This window comes from Maylandia zebra, linkage group LG10 (genome assembly GCF_041146795.1).
Source record: "Maylandia zebra isolate NMK-2024a linkage group LG10, Mzebra_GT3a, whole genome shotgun sequence".
Taxonomy (NCBI): Eukaryota; Metazoa; Chordata; class Actinopteri; order Cichliformes; family Cichlidae; genus Maylandia; species Maylandia zebra.
In genome coordinates, this window is record NC_135176.1 from 22,698,673 (window position 1) to 22,720,881 (window position 22,209).

General features: G+C 40.2%; 3 protein-coding genes across 4 annotated transcripts in view; 1 reads left to right on the forward strand and 2 right to left on the reverse strand.

The window, feature by feature from the left end:
• The window catches only part of stk10 (serine/threonine kinase 10), a 37,624-nt gene extending 29,535 nt beyond the window's left edge, over nt 1–8,089 (reverse strand). The window contains exon 1 of the mRNA XM_014414217.3: nt 7,551–8,089. Coding sequence (XP_014269703.2) covers nt 7,551–7,709 — 159 coding nt within the window. The 5' untranslated portion in view covers nt 7,710–8,089. The remainder of the gene's footprint in view (nt 1–7,550) is intronic.
• A 2,089-nt stretch (nt 8,090–10,178) lies between these two features.
• Nucleotides 10,179–12,470, reverse strand: cytl1 (cytokine like 1). The gene is made up of 4 exons (XM_004561724.3): nt 12,278–12,470; nt 12,001–12,045; nt 11,622–11,768; nt 10,179–10,965 (listed from the first exon to the last, which is right to left on the reverse strand). The coding sequence occupies exons 1-4, from the start codon at nt 12,428–12,430 to the stop codon at nt 10,921–10,923; spliced, it is 390 nt and encodes a 129-aa protein (XP_004561781.3). The 5' UTR covers nt 12,431–12,470; the 3' UTR covers nt 10,179–10,920.
• Nucleotides 12,471–15,146: 2,676 nt separating this feature from the next.
• stk32a (serine/threonine kinase 32A) overlaps nt 15,147–22,209 on the forward strand; it is a 67,249-nt gene continuing 60,186 nt past the window's right edge. Inside the window, exons 1-3 of one of the 2 annotated variants that reach the window (XM_023155525.2) lie at nt 15,147–15,468; nt 16,425–16,933; nt 21,804–21,859. In XM_023155525.2, the coding sequence (XP_023011293.1) occupies nt 16,882–16,933; nt 21,804–21,859 (108 nt within the window). In that variant the 5' untranslated portion in view covers nt 15,147–15,468; nt 16,425–16,881. The remainder of the gene's footprint in view (nt 15,469–16,424; nt 16,934–21,803; nt 21,860–22,209) is intronic. The other variant, XM_004561725.3, reaches the window with a different exon arrangement.

Consider the following 22,209-nt stretch of genomic DNA (forward strand, 5'->3'; position numbering starts at 1 on the left):
AGACAGACTCTGCTCAGAAAGGCCCGTCTCTCATGCACACATGCGGGCATGCACGCACGCACATACACACCCCTTTACATCTCAGTGGGAGCAAGGCAGAGGAATGTGCCTCTGGGCTTCAGCTGGTTGGGGGTAGACTCAATGGGCAGACTGAGAGAAGTGAGTGTCCTGCAGTTATGTGGTCCTTTTTGTGTGGAGTGAGGAATGCATTACGTCAATGAGGATCCTCAAGCATGGTATATAAACACAAACGTGTTTATATATGCACCTTACCATCTGTATACATTCCACTAAAAGGAACAAACATCAAATCTCAAAGGACAAGCTGAATTTCTGGAAACTAGCACCACATCAGTGCACAAGTGTACGCAGTCATATGTGCACGTTTTGGTGTATAAATGGTAATGTGCTTATTGCACCCAACTAAAAAATTGAAAATGTTTTCCACCACATCATCCCATATAAGAAGGATTGTACCTTTTTTTGCACTTTATGCAAGAAATATGACAACATTTTCTAACTTGTAACAGTTTTCCAACTTGCAACTCCTACACAACTCATCTGTTATAGAGCAGATGACACACACACTGATATCAGCTGGCCCAGGGGCCACCTACAGCATTCTTAACATGTTCACTCATGACATAACTAAAGTTCCTCCACTTTTTAAAAAGCATACTCGGGCACCAGATGTTAAAGTTGAATAGGGAAAAATATCACGCTTTATTGAAAACATAAATATCTAATTTATTACATAACGACGGCACACCCACAACCCCTTAAGGAGAAGAAATATAGTCAACTTGATACTGTAGCCGTTGCCATCCCACGAGACAACACTGTTTCAAACCCGATGACTCTTTACTTCCTCTGACTCTACTCCAGAGGAGAACAAATGTCTTAGGCTTTGTTTTGGTCTGGTTTCCATGGTTTCTACCTAAAGAACTTGTTTCTTGTCTGTCCTCATGGTTCAAAGCTCTCTGTCCGTTTTACCATTTGCTCTTGTGGCATTTCAACAGACGGCCTAAGCATTTGTTCACTTTGAATTTTGTAAATTCTGAAAATATCTGATTAAACCACACATCAACTAACAGACTACAGAATGCTGAGTTATTAACCTGGACCACAGACTTATAATTTGGGCTGTTGGGCAATTAAATACTGCCATTATTTAATCTGCAGATTAATTTGGTCTATTAAAAACCAAAGAGTTGCCAAAAAATATTTCATTTACTCCAACATTGCATAACTCCAAAGATTGCAACAGAGTTACCATTTGTGAGCCTGTTGCTATCAAATTCTTAGCATTCAGATTGGAAAAATTATTATTTCCCTATCAAAATAGTTTCTGGCAACCTTTAGATCAATAATATCTCAGAGACTGTGAAAAGAAAACATTACTTCTGCATCTTTTCATTTTCTTTATGTTTTTTTAATCAATCATCCACCAGCCTACTATCAGAGTGCCTCTGTACCCATCTTTCTGAAGGTGATTTAAGTCTCTCATATGGTTTTCAGTCTACTTAATGTAACACATGTGCAATAAACCCAGTCCATCCTCCTCATTTTGTATGCAAAGCTGTAAATATAAAATGTGTCTGCCAAACCTGCCTGACTTAGTTTCCCCATACTACTTTCTGAAGCTCCTGCTAGACAAAAGAATTAAAAAGGGGCAAGGACAGATGTTACTGTCCTGTGTGTCCACCTCCACACATACTGTAAGTACTGATAGACTAAGTAAACATAAACATACAAAAGCACACACTTCCAGTCTCCTGTGTTTGTGTGGCAGTCTTTTCAAAAGTTAATCAGGACTGGAAGCAATAATGTTAAATATCCTGTGTTGACTAAAGTATTAATGATTAATGTGGATGTTTTGATTCAAAAGCACATGCCTGGATAATACAGCAGCTAAAACCCTAATCTCAACCTTAAAAATAAACTTAGATTAACGTTTTCCTCATTTTTAAAATGTATCTTTGTTATTGTTAAGAACATTTAAAAAAATTAAGTGACATGTCAAGGGACGAGGTGACCTTATGTGACTGATTACACAGAGAACTTTCTCTGGGGTCACTCACCTACAGGCTGAACAGGCACTAAACACATACAGCTCCCTTCAGGAGAATGTGTGCACGGTAGACCTTTGTCCCTTTATAAACCTGTGAACCGCCTCGCCCCTACAGGCCCTTCCCACATGTCTGCGAGCAAGAATGTGGTTCTTAGCTCACATATACAACTCACACCTCTTCATTACTGCTGGGGATGCCTTTGACTCACTTTTTGTAGTCCTAATTTCCTTTTTATTGCCTCTGCCACCTTCACATTTCCAGTATGAATCAGAAAGCAAATGCTTCTAAAGTGGGCTTGACACTCGCTTAAAGGTGGGAAAGAAATGAGCTGATCAAAATAATTAAAGCTCGTCTGAGTCACCTTTTGCTATTGTTTGCGTACAGCAATTAGACCTTATAGGAAGTAGAAGTGACTGAATAGTGCATTTGCCTGGATTCATCCACCCAGTCAAGTCACCAGCTCTCCTATCTTCTTGGTAAAGGTTGTTGTTCGCAGCTTTTGAGAAGGGCCCAAGCCACTATCTTGGAGCCCCCCCATCCCCAAGCTCCCTACACTTTAGGCCAAACTGACAAACCACTACGGAGTAATGGATTGTGTTTTTTGTGATAAAAAAAATAGAAAATACTGATTGGGCGTAAAGGTCAACAGTATAAATGGTTTATGTGGAAGTATGTTACCCAGTAAAGTATGAAAACTAATGTAGTCATCATCTTTTATTTACTGGATATGATGCATTCATGTGACATAGTAAAAATGTTCTTCCAAAAAAAAAAAAAAAAAAGGCACAAGGAAGCATACCTATAACTCTCACATGACATATTTTTAACAGGAAAGGAAATTACTAATTTGCCACTGCTACTGTTTATTAGGTTTTTTAAGTTCCAAGACAGTAAAGATGAATGATAAAAAGCCTTCAGTGTGGTTGTCACTGCTCCTAAGAGCAGGGCTTCTCTGGGTCTAATCTCAAGAAGAAAGTAAAGTAAGAGAAGAAGAAAAGTGACTAAAATGTTTCAAGGCTGCGTAGCCAGTGCTTACCTTTCACCTAGACATGTGAATGGCTCTGCAAACCCAATCATTATGGCTAACCCCTACCTTAAAAAAATAGATTAAAGACATGAATGTAGCTATGGCTCTATTGTGAAATACCAGAAGCTCTTACAGCGAAACGCATCAGTGAAGAACAAAGATTGTTTGACATATTTTCTTCTTTCAACGCCAGAGCATGACTCTTCCTCCTCTATCAAAACCACTGACTGTAAAGACAGCACAAATGTATGAATTTAGACTACTACTGGGACTACTGGGCAAAGGATACCTGACTGGAACAAATTTGTACAAAAACTGCCTAACAATGAAGCAATGAGCCTTTTCAGGATGTGAAAGTTGTGATCAACATTGCAACATGCCCCAAATTCAACCCCAAAGTCACAAAAACAAAGCAGGTCAGGGAGGCAGGAAGTTATAACATACAATACCACAGACAGCCTTGGAAGAAAACCTGTAACACTTAATTCTTTAATCAGTGATACACCGGCCTTCAAACCTTGACTTTCATGACAAAGGAGTCAAACTTCCTGAGTGCAGACTAGAAGAATTTAAAGCACACCACAAAACCAAGCTCGGGCAAGTACTGCATGATTACCAGATTAATCAGAAAAAGTGTACAAGTGACACAAATGTAGAAAATCTGATATAACTGAAAATTCTAAATCTTTCATTTTCTCGATTGCTAATGCTGTCCGAGTATGAACTCACACATATCAGAAATTATCATGTAGATCATTAACCTCACACCTACAACTAGAAACACAGATCACGGCTTTTGTAAATGCCGATGACAATGTCATCACGAGGATAACAGGGACTCCAACCATTCTGAGCCCACACCCATCCAGCTGGGCTCTTATCAGTCACCGTGGGCCCAGCTGCTCCCTGAGATTAGACCCAGGGAAACCCTGCTCTCGGGAGCAGTGACGACAATGCCACTGAAGTCTTTTTAAACATTCGTCTTGGAGCCACTCTTGATAACTGTGAGCATTTCATATGAACCTTGCGGCTTTCCTTCACAAAAAGGAAGTTGCAACCTTTGCCCCCTCCTACTCACCATGTGAGTTTCTCTTTGACTTCACAGTAGATGGTAATCATATTTTAAGTGATTTTCTGCAAGTCTTACAAAACAACTACATAGAAGAGAAATGTCTTGTTTTATGCCTTTAACCAGTCCAGGATTTCCCACAACATTTTGGCCCGGTGTATGACCACATTTCTCCAACCTAATGTGCATAAATAGAGTTTTTTAAAAGTTTCAAAGATGATCAGATCCGTTACATTAAGTACTGTGGCCTAAACACTTGGCCGACTACCGTACTCGTTTCGTTTTTGCCATAGTTGAGGCCACCTACACACTTTCTACTACACAACATCCAGGCTGAACACACTGTCAGACCAACAGGGACAAGATTCACTGCGCTTTTCATCCCACAAAGGGAATTTGACAGCGCGTAACCTTAAAGCCTGTGTGTGTCTATGGAAACATTTCACTAGCAGCAGCAGGCTAGTGTGCTCAGTGGCACGTGGCTCATTAATTAGTGAGAAGGGCTATACAACTCAATTGTTTCATGCCTCACTTGCAGCCACAACACCTTCATACACAAGCGCAAGACTCCTTCCAACAAGTGCAAACACGCACAGAGCAAAGACATCATCCTATGACACACTGAATCTGCAGGAAGTGGAATATGAAACTTGATTAGCCAGTGATGGTTTATAAAAAAAAAAAAAAAAAAAAAAAGCCTACAGGGAGACAGAAGTGTCACAGTGTTGTGGATGTGTGCATTACATTGCGAAACAAACCAGCAAGTAAAAGACTGATAACAAGCATCAAAATCCAATTTAGCATTTAACTAGTGCTAATAAAATTTAACTGCAATTTGAATCTAAACGTAGCACTGATTGCACACAGATTTTTTTTTGTGGTCAAAACTAACTTACTGACAAGTAAAATGTGCTCTAAGGTTAAAGATATGTTTGGCCCTCGAGTGATAAATGCAGTGTTAGAAACATCGGCTTTCCATTTAGCTGCTCTATAATCCCATTTAACTGCTGCTGGACAGTGATACTTTAACCTCATTAACAGAGCACCAGAAGGTGTAAACAACAGCATGTTTGAGTACATGTTTGTATCTGTAGCGTCCTGTGATACTCAGACTCATTAACAAAATGAATATTCTGCATTCAGGTAATTTATGCATCAAAGTATCAACCAACACAAGTGCACGCTTGTACTTATAGCACTTGGATGACAGATATTTGCACAATATTTTGACCCTCAATCTCCAGCAATAAAAAAGTTAGAAACACAGGCTTAAGTTTTATAGACAGTCATATTTTTTTTCCTAGCAGCCTTTCAATAATGGAAAAGTACACTTTCACCTACAGGGAAGAATATATTCGATAACTGGGGGAGTATATTGCATTTTATGAGATCCTTCTTTCACACTGTTCCTGGGTTACAGCCATGCACACACATAGATTGATTTGTCCTTAGCACTACCCTTAAGCCTGGGAGTTGTTATTCTCCTGCTGGTGACATTAACCTTTGGAGAATCAGCCTGTGTGGAGCACTCGGTACTCTCTAGCAAAACTGCACAATTACACAAATCTGTCCTCAATCTCAAAGACCGAAACAAAAACAAAAAAAGCTCTACAAGCAGCGGTGTCCGACAAATGAAATTTATACTTTCTTCTCCTGCTGCCCATTGCACATCAACAGCCATCTTTTTTGTGACTCCTGCCCTCCCCCAAACAGTTTGACAAGTAGATGATCTCACAAGTGACAGGACACAGAGCCTCCTTCCCTCACGCCTGCTCTATCAAATACTTCTAACATCTGAAAGCATGTACAATTCACCACACAAGGCCTTTCCCTCCCACAGATGGGCCAATTATTCTGAGGTTTGGGAGCAGCGAGAGGAAGCCGTCTCCTGATGCAGTCCCACAGTTTCCTCTCTTGGCCATCGTCTGCTCTTGCTCTGCCTCCCTCCACTCCATCTGACAGCTGCAGGTGTGGAGCTGTCCTCCTCCAACCAACTGAAGGAGGAGAAACAGGAACCCAGGCAAATATAGTGTGGAAGGGACATTACATTTTGTAAGCTTGCCAGTTGTCTAAGTAGCACTTAATCACACTAGATGTACCAGCCACTTTCATTTGGCTTTAGCTTTAAACACTTTGGAGCTGAAGTGGACTGTGTGTACTTCTGCACTTAGAAACCTGAGTAATCCTTAAAACCTGAGTAATAAACAGCAGCTTATTAAAGGTTTCTTCAGATTTAAAGAACCTTGTACCAGGTCCCTGCCTTAGCATCTCAGGAAGAAAACTCAAAGCACTGTGCGTTTTCATAGTATGCTTCACTGTTAAGATAAATTATGCAACTTCACTTCTAGCTATAACTTGATCGCCATGTTACTATTTTCTTTTCATTAAATTGCATCCGTGGCAATAGCTTTGCTGGAATAGTGAGCATTATGGTGCTCTTCACACCCATTTCCCCACATGTATGTAAACTTTCCAGTAAAAACAAAAAAAAGAAAAGTCTAAACAAGGTGGGGTCCTCTGAAAAGACTGCGCTCTCTGTTCAGTGCAGAATTCTGCTTAAAGCATCACTTCTTCCACTGAGGCCCCTGATGTGTCAAAGACCTTCACTGTGCTCCACTGGGCTGTGTAGACACAGAAGGCCTGTGCCCCGCGTTGCAGAGGGCAGTGAATGTCTTACAGAGCCAGATTAAATATCTCCACTGAGTCAAAGTGCTGATGGTGGTGGTGCTGCTGGTGGTGGTGCTAAGGTGCTTTCACTGTCCCTGCAGGCTGACTCAACAGTGGAGTCACATCATGGCATTTTTCTAAATCCTCCACATGGCATACATAATTTCAACTGCATTCACACAAGTTCTGAGAGGTCAGACCTGAGAGAGAAAAGAAGAGAGGTGCATCGAGGAGCCACACAGAAGTAGTAGTCACCCATGCTGATTCTAAATATTTAGCAAAACTTTCACATGACAGCCAAAGTTAATGTAATGACTGCATGGGTCTGTTTAACATAAGAACTCTTGACCAGCAACATAGTTCAGATATCTGTCATATTACAGCAATGCTGGGATGGTTCAGCACCCACAGGTGAATGGAACTAGTCCACACCCAAAGGATGCAAGGCTTTAAAGTGTGTGACAGGTGGGGGAAAAATACACAGAAACACCCATTTGAAATGAAACTGGTATAAAGTATATATTAGGACGTTTACTACATTTTGTCAGAGTAAACTTAAGTAACTTTTTGATATTCAAGGAAGTTTTCATAAGCACAAACAGGCAACTTATCAACATTTCGAGAGGACTACTTCATTTGAGGACAAATGGGGTTCTTGGGGTTCTACAGCATTGTCAGACAACAGGTGCCTCGTGTCTTTTGAGAACACACTTACCTTGTAGACCTTTCCAAAAGCACCGTCGCCCAGCTCGCCAATAATTTCCCAAATGTCGTTGGGATTGACGTCCCGATTGACGTGCTCGTACTGTTTGGCTTTCTTTTTCATATCCATGGTGGGTAGACGAAATAGTTTACTGAATCTACCGAACGCCATTATTAACAATGTACTAACTTCAACTTTAAAAAGAAAAAAATATATTAAAAAAAAAACAAAAACTGTCAACAGTCTTGAGCACGAGAGCACTAGGCACGCAGAAACGTGCAGTCCGCTAAAAAGAAAGTCTTATCTACCAATTTACAGCGTCACTTTCAGCGTCCTTGAGAGAAGAAAAAGAGAACTGGGCTGGTTCACAAAAAAAGAAGAAAAAGTTAATCTATTCCGTCCATTTCAGCCCGTGGGCTCTGTCGTGGAAACTTGGCGTAATCCAATTAACAGGCTGTGGTTAAGTGCTGGGCGCGCGGTGACCACCTGCTGCTACGAAGACACGATGGAATTGCTGCTCGCCTGTCTGGCTGGGCAACTTGTTGATTCAAAATAGCCCCACCTCGTTTCTGAACAGCGCTCGCGCTGCCGACATGGAAATGTAGGAAATGTAGTTCCTTGGGTAGAACGAGTCGGTTGATATACAGCGTCGAGGCGGTAAAACAGGACTTCATGTCCGGGTTGATGCTCGGCGTGCTCTCTGACAGCGGCGGCGTCTCCTTCAACTTCAACAGCTGTGCTGTATACCAAAGTATAACCCCTGTAAGAACATTTAGACTGCATGCATGAAGTTAGGACACCATTATATACAGATTTTGTCTTCTCGTTCTCCTGTTTAGGTGTTCTGTTTGCTTTTTAAAAATATATCATTAAAGGGCAAAAAAGAAAACAAATTTGGGTGATTTTTTATTACAGCTCGTTTACAGTTTTTAAAGCTCATTAATCAATATCAAAAAGAAAATGCACTGGTTTCTTCTTACTTTCGTTTGTATTTCCTGTTAAGCTACATGCTGGTTAAACTTCACTCAACTGAAAAAGCAAGGCCACACCGCCCTCTAGTGGGAAAGTCATTGTTTTTCTGCGTAGTATGTGGGAAATTTGACGTCGGGAGAATGAAGAAAATGATGGTAATGGTAATGGTAAATGGCCTGCATTTGTATAGCGCTTTTCTAGTCCATAGGACCCCAAAGCGCTTTACACTACATTCAGTCATTCACCCATTCACACATGATGGACATATTATCAAGGAGACTTGTCGTCAATCCTGATATTTGTATAAATACGTAATTATATAAGTGGTGTCCGTGGGGCCCTTTCCCAAAAGAAAAATAATGTAATTTATTATTATTTCAACCTCTAATTCACTGCCATTATCTCATTTTCTCTGAAGATCCTATCACCTGACACATTTTCCATGACTTCACATTATCGTGTGAAAGACAATGTTTACAACATGGTAGTGTGAACTGTTATAATGTAAGCTTGGAGACGGTGGCACTGATAAAAAGAGAAGAGGTGGACTTGGAGGTGGCAATCTGACACACAGCCAGCCGTCCACATCAAACAGAATATCAGGGAGGTTATCTATGTTTCTGAAAATGACCTTCCATGACAACTGAGTAAGATTGTTTTAAAGATTATTGTATGAGTATTGTAAAATTTCTTTGAGTGTTGAAATATCGGTGAGAAATAAAACAAGTAATATATATAAAAACGTGTAAACATGCATGGAAATGCAATATTTAAGGCAAAAACAGAGTGTGTATAATTCTAACAAGCTTAAAAGTCAGTATTTTATTCATGAACTCTCTTAGCCAGACTTTCTACTAATTTCTTTAAATGGTCTTCAGGATTAGTTCTCCATGCTTCTCGCAGGACATTCAAAGCTCTTCCTTGGATATTGGCTCTCTTCTGCTCTGTTCTCTGTCCCACACAGCTTCAATAATGTTCAGGCTTGGGCTTTGGGGAGACCAATCCATGACTGATGTGTGTACCATTGTGTGTTTTCCCATCCATGTATGCTTTTACTGCAATGGCAGTGCATTTGGAATCATGTTGAAAAATTAAACCTCTCTTGAAACCTAGTCATCTTCTTTTTTATTTGCATGGCTAGAGACATAAGGAGAATACATTTTTGGACAACTCAACTGATTTAACTTCTATTCTTAGGAAGCCAGCTTGCATCTTCTTCTTTCAGCGGCTCCCTTTAGGGGTTGCCACAGCAGATCATCTGCCTCTATCTCGCCCTGTCCCATCCTCTTCTGTCACATCAACCCTCTGAATGTCCTAGAATACCAGCTTGTATATTAGGTACAAGAAAATGTGTCTTATACTTAAAAGTATAAGAACTAAATCACCAGTTCTGAATAAATCAGCTTGTTTCACACAGTAGATAAAACAGAGGGATGTTTGTTTCAAAAATGTAATGACTTATGAAGTGAAAAAGACCGGTGCACTGTCTTACTGGGGCACAAATGATATTTTCCTGCTATGGCAAATGAAAATGACGGTTGCAGATACCTCACAATCCTTACTGTTGCGTGTCATGTGTTCCAGTTTTGACTGTATTTAAAACATGTAAGGCACAAAAGAATTACTGTGATATTTCCATCGTAAGATGCAATAAAGCTTACTGCTGGATCATGCTGGAGCTTACTTTTAATACCAAACCTTATATTGTGTTGCAAAGTCCATTTTACACATTGGGAACATATAAAAGCAGAACAGTCACACCTCAGCGTCAATTTAGTAGCTTGTTTGTGGCTATTACAGATGTTTTTAAAGACGACAAAAGCAAGATAGAAGTGTCTTGGCTGACAGATCTTTTACTTGTCTGTTACTGTTACTTAAGCGCTGCCCTAATACAGTCAGTATGACCTCCACTATGCACTATGCAATATGCTTATCTGGCACCCTGTGTGTGAAAAAACCCCTGCAAGAAATATAATGAATGCTGTCTTTTATCACATTTGGCAGATCAAAGGTACTCAGAAGGCTCAGTTTTAATTTGCTTCCATAGGGGTTTAACTCATTAGTCAGCATTAAAAGTTTTTGCATACTTATTCAAACAACTGTCTATCAACCAAACATGTGACTCTATTCATTCTATAAGAAGCCTGTGTAATATTAAAAAAAATAATGCATCTTATTCTGTAAAATATTTTGCTTTATCATCTAGTTGGTAATAAATGCCATTACAAAGAGAATGCATGCTTATAACATCAGAATCACAATATGGTTTACTGAGGTGATCTCATACTCATGTCTTCCAGGTTTTTTTTTTTTCTGTCATTACTTGAAGAAATAAAGAATGTCCACTGAGACTCTCGCTGTCTATCAACGTTCTCGGTGAGCAGCTTGAAATATTTCAGCATCCAGGATGTCAGCGCTCCAGGGCAGAGCAGTCAAAGGCTGTGAACACCAAGTCCTATGAAAACAAAACACACCATGGGACACCGGTGAGGGAGGTGTGAACATTTTAGCAGTGACTTGTTTTTCACTTGATAAATAATGTTTGTATATGCTTTATGTAAGCCACAGCAGAAGGTTACCTTTCTCTCTAATGTAAGTGAATTTACTCTGACCCTTCTCTGAGGCATTGTGGCCTCGGCTAGACGGGCAGATCAGTCATGTCAGGACACCAGTAGCAGACCCAGATGGGTCTGACATCACAGATCAGGTGAGTGGGATCAAATGCTCACAGAGCACAGAAGGTTATTCATAATCTGCATCATAAACCCTGCTTAATCCTGCGAAATCACCAAGTGAGTGACCCAGTAAACAGCAGTTAGTTTGAATGCATCTCATCACTGTTAGCCTGTTTTCAGTTTATGAAACTATATCAGGTGCATGGGTGAGTTAAAACGCAGCTCAGTGACTACATATTCAATAAAAATCTGGTTTAATCAGAGCTATACGTTTGATCTTAACTATGAATTGTAATTTACTTTATGACGTTTCTAGAGTTTCCAGGCAAAAATGCACTACACCACACTTAAGTCCCACAAGATGGGATGTTAATATCTGATATATGATTGAGTATGGCACAGTTTACACTTATTTAGACAGCTTGTCTTGTCTTACCCCGTGGCATCTCTCTGACATGATGATGAAGAGCTGTCGCATAGTGACACCCAGCTTCCTTACGTCTCTGGTGTAAGCACAGCGGCGCTGTCGCAGGCCCTCCACCATTTGGAGGTAGGTGCTCATTTTGTACATCACACAACCATTCTGTCATGAGTAACAATTAGTGTCCCTGCGCATGATTTACTGCAGCTAAAGTTTGGAGTCAAAATACCACATAAGTGAGCGTCAAAAATGCAGGGACAGCCAGATTACTCAAAACAATGTGTGTAGATCATCGACAGAACGGAGAGCGCAGAAAACATTTTCTTTTCGGAATGTTATATGGCAAAAATCATGCCATTTTATTATTCTTTTTTAATAATAAAGACATACTTACATGAACATCAATGTAGAGATTTGGCATGCGTGCCATGCAGTAACTCTGGATGAAAAGAATGACAGCTATCAAGTCTCACAGATTTTACAACCTTTCCTGACTTTCCATGATTTCTTTGAAATTATGTTTCTCGTGTCACTAAAGCCAGCTGAAATAATATACAATTATGTATGTAAAGTACAGAATCTTTATTATTTACAAGTTTTTAAACAGTTAGAATAGTTATAAAATACCACTTAAGTGTAAAGTAAAATAAAAAATTACCAAGCTGACTTACAGTCTCTGGGTCCCTTTTCAAATCTGCTGCCCACTGGGTGAGGTCCCGGGCCATGCTCAGCACCTTAGTATAGCATGTTGGAGGGTAGAAAGGGTAGCTCAATATCAGCGGCATCAAAGATGAGATAAACAACACGTGTTTAAAGATCGCCATGACTCACTGACACCTTGTGTACCAGCAGAGCTTTGGTTTGGTTGTGTGACCAACGCTCACATGGAGCCACGTATGCATCTGGATGGATTTTAACACACCCTTTGTTTACTCCAAAATAACTGTGAAGGAATGACAGGGGAAGATCCTTTGTGATGCAATAACGCAGATTTGCATGCATTGTGTGCATTTGAGTTCAGCATCGATTCTCCTCTTCTAATGGATACAAATTTAAAATAAAGTAAAAGATACAACTTTGAAGTTGTATCTGCATTACTGCTCAGTAGCTAGAAAATATTTTTTTTTATTGTTATATATGAATCTTTAGAAACAGTGTTTTTTTTCACTGACAGTGATAACTGTTGGGAAATGAACTACAGATTCTGATTATGTGTAGCATTTGGTAAGTGTTCTCTCCACCACAGATGATACATTTTCATACACTTTTTTATGTCAACAATTTTTATTTGTATAATACATACAAACTGTGAAGCTAACTGCACACTATGAATTTTCCAACTCAGCATAGAGTACTTTTCGCATTAAATTGGCGCATGTCTTAGTCTGTATATATATTTTTAATATCTTCTATGCAGGAGGAGAGGAGTCCAGATAGTTTAGATGTTGAATATCCCAATGAAGGCATTGAATTAGTTTTCCATTAATGGCTGGAGCATCAGCTTCACAATGATTTTTACTAATTGCCTGATCAGAACTAAACTAAAATACCAAATAAACAAATGAATAAGTAAAGAAGAAACATAGCAAACTCTTCTTTAACAAGCTAATGTAAGAGCTAGTGATGGACTTAAAAAAATCACTATATATTACTGGTTAATTTAGAAAAAAAAGCATTTGTTTATGAATATGGGAACAAGTGGTTGTTAATGTCATGTGTGGTCATACCAAATAGCTTCACTGCAACAACTATCAATTTTCAAAATGTAAAGCAGATGAGTTGTACACTTTTTTTAAAGCTGGCATTTTCTCCCCCCCTTTCTCACTGTCCCTCTCCCCTTCTGTTTTTCCTTTCCTTCCTCTTTCTTTCTCCCTTTCCTATCTCTCACTCATGTCTGTCCCGTCTGTAACATCTGAAAATAAAATATAATAAATAATAAAAACAAAGATCGACCAAATGGACCAATACGGCAATGCCACGATGATCCATTTGGCAAAGTAAATCCATTGGGTATCCTTGTTGGTCTTCAGACAACAATTCTGATGGCTAAAGAACCAAATGGGACAGGCGAAAAAAAAAAAAAAAAAAAAAAAAAGCTGGCATATAACAGTTACTTAGCCTAGCCTTGCCAACTACCCTTGCTGTATAAAGTTTGACTGCAGTTAGGCAACAATCTCATTTTTATCCATTAGATGGGGCTAATTTCACAGACTTGTAGGCTCTATAGTTTCTGCATAAAAGTTCTGCAAAAAAAAAAAAAAAAAAAATCACCACTCCTCTATTCAAATCTGTATCCAGTATAAATGGGCATAACAATGACAGCTTCCCTTTTCCAAATAAAAATCTCCCATTTTCACTTACAAAACTGGGAAAACAGGGACGCATTTTATGACCTCAGGCATGTTATGTAGCTTGACTTCATCTCTGCCCCTGTGTGATCTGAGCCTGCCGTTATTCATCACATCTAAAAAACATGTAAACTTCCCAATGCTGTCAAATGCCCAATAAGGGACTGGCCTGGTTTTGAATGATATCTGCTCCCACTTCATAGCGTGGGGCGATCTTGTCAGTAAGATGGATGACCAACTCTGAGCATCTTAGCATGACGGGCATAAAGAGGAAGTGCAATGTAAGCATGTCTTGCATGCCCCAGTCCCACTACTCAGCCATTCTCCTCTCGACCTTGGCTTGCTCAATTAGCAGGGGGAGGCAGGAAATAGTGCAGTCCTGACTATGGATGGATGTGTTTTACAGTTAGTAGTTAATGGCTGCAAATGTTAATATATAATCAGTGGCTGCACTAAAGAACTATGGCCAAAAGGAAATCCAACTGCATTGCAGTAAGCAACATACTTCACATATTTAATGAAGATCATCATCTACATCATCATGTATAGGTAAAGATGTAGGTCTCTGCATAATTATATATTATAAAATGTGGAAAGACTGTCACTACCTATGTGTCTGTTCTCACAGGTAGGCAATAAGAAAACTTATAACGCTTTTGACTATTCAAGAATATGAACTCTGTATTGATAGCTGGCATGAAACAATACAATAAAGTACACTAAGATCTGCACAGACTCAGAATGGAACACTAGAGGGACATTATACATGGAGAATTATGGACGCTAATTACTATTTCCATATAATTTTAAAAGCTATTATGGTGCAGCAGGCTCAGCTGGACTATAAAGAGACTTTCACCTGGGGCACCTGGTGGAAACAGTTCTGGTGCCAAGAAGTGGTTACAACTTCTTGTCAACACAGTATGAACACTGACTCCATGGTGGCAACTATAGGGAAATGAGCAATATGAGGCAATTTCAAAGTGATGGTCTATACAGTAAGAGAAGATCAGCATTGGGTGATTTTTAATAGCTGAGCGGGGGGGGACTGAATGGGAAATCTGATTTTTCTCAATGTGGAATTTCACTAGAGAAGTATTAATGACTAAGGATTCGTGGAAAAAAACCGAGGGAAACCTCAGCCCCCACTACAGCAGCCCACGAAACGTGCCTCTCCCAAGGCGCACGCGGGTGGCCAGCTCTTGAACAGGAGGTCAGCCGCTCATCAGTGTAAGCAGCCCAGTAGCAGCAACCCCCCCCCGCCGCCAAAATATCTGTGTTTCGTCGGCTCTGTCGTCTGTCCTGTTGTCCTCCAGAAGCACAGCGCAGGATTTCGCATTGTCGGCACATCCCGCAAGTCACGTCTTCCCGTGTGGTACCATTTGTTTCCCGTGGCAGATGTCCCGGTGCGTCGTCGTCCGAACACGGGACTACAAGTGATGCTTTGAGCAGCACTGTTGCTCTTCACCTCTCTGCAGCAAAGCGGACTAGAAATGGTCCTATGCTCAACTAAGGTAGGTAGGTGCCCACGGCTGTCCTGCATGGAAGCGTGGGGATACTTTATATTCAGCGCATGCTTTCCTATTTGATCAGATAAGGGCTCCCGGCACAATGTCCTCTGCGGGGTGCTCAGCACTGCGGCTTCCCGCACTACTTTTTTGAATATTTCATATTTACCCAAGAGGGACATTCACCTTCGCGGTGGTGACCTTATCACGCAGTCTCAGGATGACATTCATTAACGGGCTTCCCCAAAGGACTGCATGCAGGCAGTTTACCTACATATCACATTTTAGACCCTCGTTCTTCCTGAAGATACTGACAGGCACTAAAGCGTGACATTAAAGGATTTAATGGAAAACCACTGAAATATGATACGATGTGTTAGGAAATTATCATGCCATTTAATCACTTCAAGTCACTTCTTTGCAACTCATAATTGCATTGTGCATAACTGTTCTGTAAAAACTGAATTTTTCTTTTCTTTTCTTTCTGGAAAAAAAAAATAGAGAAACTTTTGAAATCTCCTGTCCTAAAAAGGCATCTGAATGGCTTCCATTCACAGTACATAACACCACCCTAAATCAAGCCTGCAGCTTTTTTGCTCTTAATGGAAAAAACCTTACCATTCATCACACTTGCACTGTTCTGTGGGATGTGCTTATGATTAAAATATATAAATTCAATTATTGATAAATGATGGGAAAAGTAAAGGAGGAAGGAATGAAGGGGTAGGAAGTGGAAAAGAGATCTGGATATGTAAGAAATGCAAATAGCAGTTATTTTTTTTACCTCTTTCACTAACTAAGTAAATTTCCTAATCAAGCCTCAGTGAGTTGTTTATGTACTGCTGCTATTAAAGTTTGTTTATTGGTATCTTTAAAGTCTGCTGCCTCTTCCCCCTCTTCCTCTCTGTCCCGCCTTCTCTCACTCCGATGGCGGTGTCATGTTTGCCTGCCTTCCTGCACAGGTTAGACTCTCAGTCATCAGAGGGTCAGAGGCAGAGGCACATCACCCACCCGCCTCCTGGCTTGGACGAGCTGCCCGTCTGCCTGCAGTCGCCTGAACAGCAGCGAAGACAGACAGGGAACGTACGCTGTAGTTGTGCTGCCTGTGTGTGTGTGTCTGTGTGTTTATGTGTGCGTGTCAGCACTTCAGTGCCTTTAGTGTTTTCCCCAAGTCCTTCACTCTCTGTGGGCGCGTGTATGGATCCAGTGATGTGTGGTTGTGTCGAGGTGGGCAGTTAAGAGGAAGACGGGACCTATTCAAGTCAGCAAAACGCAATCGAGCACGTGAGGCTGTCTGTGTGTATGTGTGTGTTGTTTGGGGCCAGTTGTTGACCAGGCTATGAGTGAGTCTCAGAGGGAGAGCTGTTCGGTGCTGAGTTGAGTTGAGCACAACAGGAAAAATCCACAAGAGAAGCAACCATGGGGCTTGGCCAGTCCAGCAAGGCTCCAGTCACAGAAGACACAGATGAGGGTGAGTATTAAACCTTTAAAATAGTTCTTGTTTCACTTCTTTTCTACTTTTAGTGTCTTTACTTTGAGATTAACATCTAAACGAAACCAAAGACAGCAAAGGATGGGAGCAGGATTCACCACCACTGAGTGATTGGCTTAACCCGTCTTTTCTTCAGCTTTTTTTGATGTGCAAAGATGTTTCCATCCTCTTTCCAAGATTAAGAGCACTTACAGTTAATGCATAGAAGTGTAACATGCTGATTAGGTCTGCAGCCACTCCTCATCAGTAAGGAAAAAGAGGAATACCTCTTGATATACAACTGTTTAGCTTTAATATGACCACAACAGTGTATATATTTTTTGCAAATATTCTTATAGTTAGGCGTACAGGAGAGAAAAACAAAAGCTGTTTACTGAATGCCAAAGACATTCATCAAAACTCATCTGTTTTTTTCTTTAATTCTTTATTCTTTACATCTATCATTATTGATCACCCAAGTCTTGCATGGTTAGGAATTGTTTTTCTTTTTCAGGCTGATTGCAGTCAAGGGAGCCTTTAATAGGACTAGTACTTTAACTCGGAAGCTCCTGGTTTGAATAAATTTTCTTTTTCTTTGTGTCCTGAGTAGATAATAGTCTGTGATGTTATTGATCTGAGTCAGTCTCGGAAATTAATTCCACTCTGGCGGAACCCCAAGGCCTTCAAAAAAGTCTGTGTTACATGAGTCAGTAATTTAGTCAGAAGTGGAGTGGTTTTTCCAGGTTTTCTTACCTTCTTCTCTATATCCAGTATATCAGGTGATGTGATATATTTGTGTCTTTTTATAAAGTTGCAGACTAAGGCTGCATTTAGCCAAAGGTTTAAGCCAGGGCAGGATGCTACTCTACTCTCCTAATTATCATTAGAATTTTAGAAACATAGCTATTATGCGACCAACCAGAGTCCGATTTTTCACTCTGGCCCACACTCTCTAATGAAATCTGTTGTTTTCTCTTTTTCAATCGAGGCAACCTTTATCAAAGATCAAGTAATTATTCATGGTTAACCCTGATGCTTAGTCATCTCGTGTGCTATTCTGGAAATGTCATTCATATCGGAGCTCCTCTGAACTCTCGAGTTAATGCCATAGTGTACCTTCTTTGACACTTCTCTTTCTCACAAATAAAGCGTGGGTTATGAAGCGCCTTGAGGCGACTTTTGTTGTGATTTGGCGCTATATAAATAAAATTGAATTGAATTGAATTGATTTCACTGAGAGAGGGTGAATATAAAACACATTGTTGAGAAACATTGTTTTGATTTTTTTTAATAGCCCTGCATCCTCGAAAAAAAGTCATCCCGTCACTGATGAAAGTCCCGTGAGCGACAGGAAGAGATAGGTGTCCCTTACTTTACTTTTGTATCCCCTCATTGCTCTATACTGTCTAGATTACCTAAGATACCTGAAACCCAGTGTAATTAGGGGAACAAGGGGGATACTAAAGAAGGCGAGGAAAGATTATTGGAGAGACAGAAAAGTGAGAGACTGCTCCACATACAATGGTACAAGTTGGGTTTTTTTGGGGGGGTTTTTTGCATGGCTTAAAGGTAGGGCAAGCACGACTTCCAAAATTATTCAACCTCCTAACCTGCCAAGAATCTCCACTTCTAATCTTTTCTTTTGACAATTGTTGGTGGTCCGCATGTTAATAATGTGCTCGCTGCTTTGAGTAGCAATAAAGATGCAAATTGAAGTATCGCTTCATGCTTCAGAAGCGTCAAAGGTCACTGTGAGGTGATACCAGTCGCAAACCAGTTTGTTTGTAAAGTCAACCTTTATAAATGGTCATATTTCAAAATCTTAGACTATCATTGTGTGTCAGATAAAAAAATAATGTGTTGATTCTCTATACATTACACCTGTATATAAAGAGATAAATGATTTCTCGTTTATTCTGTTGTTAGCCATAAGGGAGCTAACAGTAGTTTGGAGCTTCTAACACTGCCAACAAATATCAGGCCCAAGGCTTCCTGTTGTGTCTGTTGCCACTGTTTGCACATGCAGCTAATTTACATTTAAAAACCTATTAAAAAACTAAATAGTTGCTAGATAACAGCCGATCGTTTCAAAAGTGCCCTTAAATAGATGCAATCTGTTGTTTGCTCTCAGTTCATGCAGCTGAAGCCTGGTCAAACATGATTGGTCAGTGCAGCCCAGACTGCAAACGGAAACCAGAAACCTTCTACTTATCTACAGGTTATTTATACTCACATGCAGAGATTTATGGAGATTAGTAACTGACACAAATGAATGTGAGATTGCGCGCTTAAGCTAAATACGCAGCTATGCAAATATAGATATATTTCAGTTTGTGCCATTTTCATGTGCATCCCCTTTCTTTTTCCACACTCAACCGCAAATGCATTTAAAGCAATAGTAAGAAAACGTAGAAAAAAATAGACATAAACTAAACACAAACATTTTTTAAATGTATTTGTTGCTCATTGATAAATCCGACCCTGTAATCAATTTATCTGTGGAATAATCTGTTTTCTGGGCTGGCGTCAGTGCATATTTTCTAGCTTACACTCAACCCATATTAGGTGATTTACACAGAGGTGTGTGCATGAAGGTGAACTCTGTCAAGACACGTTTATCTCCCCTGGGGAATGATGGGTGTGCTTCATGTGTCCCTTATGACACGTGCACGTGCTACCTTGTGCAATAGTATATTGATGAGTCCTGTTTACACCTTCCCGTACTTTAGTGAGATTAGAGCAGACTGACCAGCTGATTCTGTTTCAGTTGTTAGAGCAACTGTTCTAGAAAAGGATGATATTTGAAATGTTCCCAGCCTGGGCACACTCGGACCGAGTAAGAAAGAGTACGTACCAGTCATGCTGAGAGTGTGAGAGACTGTGCGAGGCTCAAACTGACCAAGCGTGATTATTTCAATCCAAACTGATAAGCACATGTCAGTCAGATTCAAATTGACTAGCAGATGAGTGCCAGAGTCAGTCACATGACTTCCTCAGCTAGTTTAAGTCATGGAAACGCTGTCAATTTGCCAATTCCACTCATATGCAGACTTGAATCATTACATGCTCTGTTACTCATGTGTCCATCACATTAAACCATTCAAAGCACTGCTAGTAAATTATGAGTCTCCACCTTGCTCTCACAGCCTCTCTTTCTGTGTCTGCCTTTGTCTCTATCGCTCAATCTCTTGCTCTCTCTGTAGTCTGTCTGCTTCCAACCACAATCACAGCTGTCTTTATAAAAAAATAAATAAAAAAATAAACAAAAAGCATAAGCTCAGCAGAAAAAAATGACTATGTTTACTAAAAGTGTGGCTCTATATGATGAGTTCATGCAAGTGCATCAGTATATTGGCTGCTACAAGCATGCATGTGCATCACAAAGCAGACCTCATATGGAATAGGTTGTGTAAACACTCCAGTGCCGATAGTGTGAGACGAGGATGTGCCAGATATACGTGACTAACAGAGCATAACATTAACTGTCACATCCAATACATCTAGTGACTGCAGGCTGAGTGAGTGCGTGTACGCACGGTACACTGCTGCAAAAGAGGCAGGTAATGTTTTAGGTCAGCGCTATATGTCAAAAAGCAAGCGTGTTTTTGATAATGATTGTGAATGCAGCCGATAATTCATGTGCGCGTGCCTCTTCCCTCTGTCTGTGTGTGAGTGTGTGACCACGCTCGCGCACAGACAGATGAGTGGAAAGAGTGGGCAGCAGCTGTTCCATCCTCGGGGAAACAGCGGAGAGGGAAAACCTTCTGTCCTGGTTGTCATGACAGCAAGAAACAAACATCCCCATCCGGTTCCAATTGGCGATAAATGTTGCTGATAAATGGATACTGAGATATGGAGTTAAGCTGCGGTTCAGGTTGCGTCTGTCTTTGTGTGTGGGTGAGACACAGGGAGCGAGGGAAGGACGCAAAAGCTGGCAGCAAAGAAGCAGAGCTACTGAAATGCTTAGGTTGTCTGAAATGGGTGTTTAGGAACAGACATCATATCAGACATCTTTGTGGCTGAAGGTTATTTCATTTCTCTGTCACATTAGAAACCTGCGACTTCTGGTTGCCCGGGAGACCTCCATCTGTTTCAGCATGACTGGTGCATTGTTCTAAAATGAGCTTAAAGCAAACCTCACAGTGAACCTACTGTAACTGGTGTGACACATGCAGGTTTTTGCATTTATAATACATCAGTGACCTAGTTTTAAAGGATGCACACTTGTAATTTCACTTCCTAAAGGTTTGTATCTGCCCCTAAGTTATTTGCAAGTAGTTCACTTTTAGTCCTCCAGGAGCAAATTCATGAAGCTTTCTCAAGCACAGTTCTTATCATGTTTACTAGCCCACCTATCATGAAAACAACAAAACAGAAATGCTTTAGAAATCTGCCAAAAACAAGCTTTGAATTTTTTTTTATAAAACAACAAATTTGGAAAATTCTGGATAACTACAAATATATTTTAGTATTAAAAATAACATTTTAATTTAAGAGTGTTCGCATACTTGTGGCTTAACCTTTACAGAAAAATAAAAAAAGTTATTTTGGCAATTGTCAATACTGTAAATTTAGGGTATAAACCTTACAGGTTGTGATCCAATGACTTTCATGAACACAGCTCTGTAACCGAGGATACAATGTCATGCCACGGACTCACTTTGATAGTGAATGAGTAAAAACAACACAGGTGTCTAACTCAGGTGTCTTAGCTGAAGAATTACTGGGGTGATTTAAAGAAATCCCCTGTCACAAATCTATAACACCATCTTGTTACAGTTACATACATAATATTTTAGGTCTTAATTTCTGTTTTAGTTTTGTGTTGATTCTAAGAAACTGTTTTTTTTCTCCTTGTTTATGCCAACAGTTAATTTCGACCATTTCCAGATCTTAAGGGCAATAGGAAAAGGGAGCTTCGGAAAGGTAAGTTTCTTTTCATAAGAAATTAGATGGAATATAAACCCAGATTAGCTGGAAACAACAGTAAAACACACACACACACACACACACACACACACACACACACACACACACACACACACACACACACACACACACACACACACCTTGTTCTGGAGTTGCACTATCTGTCTTTGTTTTGTTTTCTAGCAATTTTTGCACACTTGTACTTTATGTTGTCCTGTGTTGATTGTCTGTTATATGTACCGCCATGGTCTTGGAGGAGCGTCTCGCTTCACTGTGCACTGTACCACTGCACATGGTTGAAATGACAATAAAGCCACTTGACTTGACTTGACTCAACTTGACAATGC